At 38.4% G+C, this 6180-nt stretch overlaps 1 protein-coding gene across 1 annotated transcript; it reads right to left on the minus strand.

The window, feature by feature from the left end:
- Positions 1 to 287: 287 nt before the first annotated feature.
- rps15a (ribosomal protein S15a) lies at positions 288 to 5454 on the minus strand. The gene is made up of 5 exons (XM_003453742.4): positions 5432 to 5454; positions 4493 to 4630; positions 4162 to 4241; positions 3746 to 3831; positions 288 to 421 (listed from the first exon to the last, which is right to left on the minus strand). The coding sequence occupies exons 2-5, from the start codon at positions 4623 to 4625 to the stop codon at positions 328 to 330; spliced, it is 393 nt and encodes a 130-aa protein (XP_003453790.1). The 5' UTR covers positions 4626 to 4630; positions 5432 to 5454; the 3' UTR covers positions 288 to 327.
- Between the last annotated feature and the right edge of the window lie 726 nt (positions 5455 to 6180).

A 6180-nucleotide genomic window follows, 5' to 3' on the forward strand; every position in this document is an offset into this window, starting at 1 on the left:
AAGCCGCTTTACTATACATCTCCAATTTATGGAGTTGATGTGGTTTGTGTCAGATCATACTTCTTCATGCGGTAGTTCAAACCTTTGAATATGATTCATGTTCTTGTCTTGCTCATTGAAGCTACTTTTGTACAATTATGATTAAGTAACATTAGTTGTAGTGCCACAGTGACACTTTTGCATTGTCAAGTTATCAAAGAAATCAAACCATTAACCGCCAACATCACACACTTCATGTAGCGGCTCAAACACTTCTCTGCACGTAAGAAATCACAGTAGCCTGCCAGCTTTCCTCTGGTTGGTTTTTTATTTGCAGTTCTTTACATTTTAGAAAAAGAATCCAAGGATTTTGCCTCCTGTGTGTTTTCGTCTGGCCTCTTCATGATCCATGATGCCAGCTGAGGTGGTCAGCACAATGTATCTATGGAAACAAGAGTCAAACAGAGCATTAAAATGTGCAGCACATTTATGACTGCATCTTCCAAAATATTAAGTGAAACTGCTGCCAGCTATGGGAGTGTTTAACAAGAAAAGTACCAGCTTCTATATAGAACCCCCAAAATTAGATAAAGCGCAGAAGGGTAAAATATAAACAGAAGCTGCAAAACATTCAAATAAAGCTATTTTTAAAAAAACCCACAAAAAAAAAAACCCACATTGAAATATTAACCCATACTTTAATAGCGACTCAGTGACTGATGCAAACTGGGCCCAATATGTCTGCAGGTTACTATGGATTTCATGCTCCAAATGCAACCACATTTAACACATCAAAACTTAACTACAACTCTCACAACAATCTCGATCCTATTCACGCTCATTTTGGCATTTCCATTCAAAAACAAAAGGATCTCCAAAAAGAAAGACCTTTATCTACCAAATTAAAAGCTTGGGCTCGATTCAGTGTCCACATATGAAAATATTCTAATCAAAATTTACCAAATATTTCTTTGTAAAAACAAGTTGTGTCTGCGTATAGTTTGCAGTAAAATATGGGAGACTGAGGTGCTGCTGTTAATGTTGCATTTCCAGCAAAGTATAAAAATATCTTGCTTCACAGTTATTAGCCATAGTTGTCCCAAAAGCTTTATGAGCACAGGTCTTTAAAAGTTAAACAGACTTGTTCACCTCAGAGCTGGTTGAAATTGTGTGAAGTGCTACAGTGTGTTTGCGTTGCTGGAGTTTAGTGCTAAAGTCTGCTAAAATTAATCCGTTGTTGAGATTTTATGGCGTAGAAAGAAAATACTTCGTTCTTTCCTAATTAAGTCCAAATACACCCAAGAGAGCCGACAACATTAATATGTACAAGCTGTACACCATCCAGGGCACGCACCATGCCCTTTATTTCCAACGGCAACCACTCGAACCCCTACAAAGGAGCGGAGTTACATTGGTAAGTATGTAGACAATCGGTGCAGTGTTAATTTGTTCAAACATAGCTCCTGTTTAATTCCTTACTGTCCAATAACATAGGTGTAAAACACCCACATTTTAATACTGATGTGCTTTTACAATGTGTACTCTCCTGTCATGCTTGACAGAGCATAATAATCACAAGTATATTTGCCACATTTATTGACATTGTCGCTAAAAACAATTATACTGTCTGCAAAAGATGTAACAACATCATACATCTACATGTTCAACATACATGTCTGAAGTAGTTAAGTATGCTTGGCTGCTTTAGCGAAGTGTGTGCTCTCGAGTCTGATGCTGATGGAATTTGTCAAAGCAAAATGTTAAATGATGCCTTAACCTCAGGATAAGGTAACACACTGCATCATGTCTCAATGCATGCTCAATCATCCAGGTAAGTAAATCCCAAAAGGTTGATTCTCCCACTGAAAACACTACGTCCAGATGAACACTCAACCTTTTGGGACACTGCATCATATTTACCATTAAAAAAAAAAGAAAAAAAAAAGCTGTAATTATTAGTTTTGGACATTTAATTCTTTAAATGTAGTCTTTAGAGAAGCTGCTGCCTCATCAGCGGACAGCAGACAGACACCAAAAAAGCCAACTCATTCTCAGTCGCTTCACTAAAAAAAAAAAAAAGGAGGGTGGGGGGGGGGGAATCACAGGCCCGACACCAAGTTGGCTGAACAGATTTTAGGCCTCAACAGTGATGAGATGTCACTCAAATTGGGGGTGTGAGTGAGCTGCAAAACGTATTAAGGAGCATGTGTGGGAATCAAAATTGTTATAAAAATTCAGCCAAAGTTGTTTCTGTTCTTTTCCAGCAACACGTATGATAACAGCTGCAGCCTCCCCCACTGTCACAGACAGAGTCGAGGAGTCAAGGTGGGTAATGTTTAAAAAAAAATAAAAAAAAAATTCTATAATTAAAAAAGTTTTTATTGCTTTGCTTTCTGAAGCCATTTCTTTGATCTGTACAGTCAAAAAAAAAAATTAATTTAAAAGTGGCTGGTAATGCTGTTATCTAGTCGCGAGTTAGGCCTTAGAGATGTTCTTAATGATCAAGCTGGTGTCGCAAGGACAAATTTCTGGCCTGCTACCAATGCAGGGCTGAGGGTGAGGGTGCAGACAAAGGAGACGACACAGCCAAAAGTACATTTGGATACCTCAGAGGACCACCATGGGGGAGAACAGCTCAACTATCAGCTAAAGCTGAAGGCCAACTGTCATTCGCTACTGAAAGCAACACCAACAACATCAGTGACCCTGAGCAATTTGGAATCAAAGGAAACTTAAGGATCCTTTGACACGTTCACCCACAGAAACCTTGTTTTACTTCACCCAGCTAGATCTTCACAACTGAAACTTTTCTTTTAGTCATCTTGATTAGAGTGAGACTAAACTGTGAGTGACAGAGTAAAATAAATGTACAAGTGATTTATAAAACATGGGGAAAGGAAGCAATAATGAATGTAAATAATAAAGTAGTCATTTTATCCTGTTTTCATAGCCACTGGAGACAAAATTGTAAATAAAATTAATTAAATTATAGCCCTACTGTAAGCACAAACTACATCAAAACCTTTGAGTAAAAAGACAATTAGTGTACTTTATCACACCACCTGCACAAGAACCATTAAACGTGTGTGTTTAATGCTTCTTAAAGCTGTTTTTTTTTATGAAGACACTTCAATCAGCTGCATATCTTCAAACTCAGCTACAGGCTGAGACAGCAGCAATGTCCTCTCTGCCCTCTAGATCACGACTGTAACAGATCATAAAATGATCTTTCGGACAGATCATCCAACCAACAGGGAAACGCATCAACAATGTAATGTGTGCAGCACTACAGAAACAGTGATAGCCACCTGATCAATGGACCTAGTATAGTTCTGCACTAGTCACATACACATCTGTCTGAAAAACTATTAAGAGTGCAATTTAAAAAAAAAAAAAAAAAAATCCACTTGTGGCTGCCTTATACAAAATAAATCTTTGTCCAGTTCCATTGTGCCCAAAACAGCGACAAACAACGATAATTAAGCTACAGTTACTCATAACAAATCGAGACACATGGATCCACACAGTTAACCACCTAAAACACTAACCAACTACACCATTTTGTCAGGCAGGGCCAACAAAGAGAAGGCATCAGAGGAGCAAATTGTGCACCTTTCAAACCAGAGCCTCACTCATCATATAGAGACATTTATGGCCCAAAATGCACCTAAAAATGCCTGGTTGCTCATTTCCAGTTGGTTTTTGCATACATTAAAAGTGTGATAACATTTCATAAATAAATGTGATGACAATAAATAGTTCTCACCCAAACTGTCTTGAGGGCAGCAGGTTGTTCTGCCACTTCTCCAGGTCCTTGAGCTGGAGATCAAAACGTGGACTAATCACGCCACACTGACAAGAGAGAAAGAGTGGTTTAGACTCCATTCACAAACCAGTTAAAGCTACAAGCAAGGCTAGACAGTGATAAGAGTTAAACCAAGTTTAACATATCTGAAATGAAAAAAATGACCACTGACTTATTTGTACATAACTTTAAAGACTGTATAGAAACAGCTTCTCTGTCGCCATTATGACCAGAAACCCTTTCAGATCCAAGTTAACTTAAACGGCACTAACATAAAATTATATTTCCTTTAGTAATTCATAGCAAAAGAAACAAAGCATGTGTTTAAAACTATCAAAGCAGTGACATGAATAACTGCACAGGTTGGTCATATTTACCTTGTTCAGCCTGCCTGTGAGATTGACAACAATTTTTCCGGCTCTGTGGTCATCAATGATCTCAAACTCACCAATATAACCTGCAAGACACAAATGGCAAAGACCAGTAAGTTAAACACGTTATTAATGTGCATAATTATTATATACATTAAGTTAAACACATCAGGGTGCTTCTCTTTGTAAACCAGAGGTCTCAAATTAAACTCAAGTTACACTTTTACCAACTGTACACACAAACAAACCAGTCAGACCGTCAAAATGCCTTACAACTGCACATAGTACATAAAGTATCAACTTGGAACACACACACCTTTAACATAATGACACTCACCGTGCTTCATCATGACGGTTAGGAAGCGCACAATAACCTTGGAGCAGGGCCTGATGAGGACCTGACGTTTCCCACGCTTCTCAGCATTGTTGATGCTTTTGAGAGCATCTGCGAGAACGTTCATGCGCACCATGATGCCTGTGGACACACAAAAAAAAAGACTTTTAGCATTAGATCCAAAGGCCTGGACAAAGAGGAAATTAATGAGTATCATCACCATCGATGCTCTACAGACTACAATAGAACACTGATGGTGAAACGTTACAAAAAAAACTCAGTCAATTTGACAAAAGAGCTCACTACACTACAAAGAAGGACTTAAGTAAAAGAAAGCCTAGTTAGCAAAACCTTGCTAACACGAATCATGGCGAGCTTTTTCTTTCCTTCTACAATTATGAGCCACCTGGCTAAAATTTTCCAGAGATCGCAGGTTAAATACTGCTCACACTTTACTCTTGACAAGTAATGCTGTGGCTTCAGTTACACTAAGAGAAGAAAAGCGGAGCCTTCCACTGAAGCATGGTCATTCATGAGCACTCAGAGTAGCTACTTAGCTTATCTGCCTGCAAACGCCACAGTAGTCTCCTTAGTTCTGCAGTTACAACGGTCAATATAATATCGACAATATGTACCACATACAGACCTGTACGGACAGCTAAAATGCCTTATTTGTTGGACATCTGAAACTCGCATAACTGAGAGCGAAGCTAACAGCTATCAAGCTATCAAGCCGCCCTGAACGCACCAATTCCCGGGGCCAGGCAGTGCCGCTAACAGAGGACAAAAATTATGAATCCGCTACACTAATGGAAACCATAATCAGCCCAAATCATTACTACCAACTTTGACTTCGAAATGGACTCAATTATGGATTATTTCACAATATGATGCTTTAGATACTTAAAAGATTGAAGGTGACGATGTAAAAAGACATCTTACCGGTTCTGCAATATGGCGGAAAGAGGAAGTACGAAGTTCCTGCAGTGCATTATGGGAAAAAGGTCGAGACTTTTTCAAGCCGAGATGGCCCACAGCGCCAAAGCCCAAACTCCTCCAACAATGCCCACATACCGAAAAATTCACGTTTATTTTGTCCCTGAAAACTGCACCCGTTTTATAAGAAGCCGCGGAGAGTAGTCTGACATTTACAAGTAACTAATATTTTATTTTGTTCGGCAGGTTTAGAAAAATCGTCTTATTTTGTATAGCTGTGGGCTTAAATGGACCACTTTCTTCGACCTCAAACGAAGATTAAATTAAATAAAAATAAATAATTTTGCTGTCAAGTGTCCCTAAGCGCTTTGTATAAATATGAAATTTAAAGCAGTGTCCCCAAGTGATGATGAGTGTCCTGCATTAATATCCAGGAGCTTAACTATGAGTGCTTTTAAAAGTGAAAATATATGAATTTGAAAATATACATGTATGTACACTAGATTATTATTATTTCCAGTCCTAAACCTGGCTAAGGGCATCCAGCATATAATAAAACATGCATCCATCTGATCTGGCCACCCTTTAGGAAATACGAGAGGAGCCAAAATTATATTTTTGTTTGTTTGTTTGTTTGTTTGTTTTGGCCAGGGAAAACATTGAAGTTCAGAATAGATATTGTAACCCAAATTGAAAACTTTGTAAAGGCAATTAACTCTCAATGTCATGTCTCAGTGAATATGTCTGGTCATGGT

The sequence above is a fragment of the Oreochromis niloticus genome, linkage group LG6, assembly GCF_001858045.2.
Source record: "Oreochromis niloticus isolate F11D_XX linkage group LG6, O_niloticus_UMD_NMBU, whole genome shotgun sequence".
NCBI classification, from domain to species: domain Eukaryota; kingdom Metazoa; phylum Chordata; class Actinopteri; order Cichliformes; family Cichlidae; genus Oreochromis; species Oreochromis niloticus.

Bases quoted from the DNA above. Each gene is read 5' to 3' on its own strand.
- rps15a (XM_003453742.4), bottom strand. From the start codon at position 4,625: ATGGTGCGCATGAACGTTCTCGCAGATGCTCTCAAAAGCATCAACAAT. The intron at 3,832-4,161 runs GTAAATATGACC...CTCTCTTGTCAG, and splicing joins TCACAGGCAGGCTGAACAAG to TGTGGCGTGATTAGTCCACG. The intron at 422-3,745 runs GTGAGAACTATT...TTGTTTCCATAG, and splicing joins CTGCCCTCAAGACAGTTTGG to ATACATTGTGCTGACCACCT.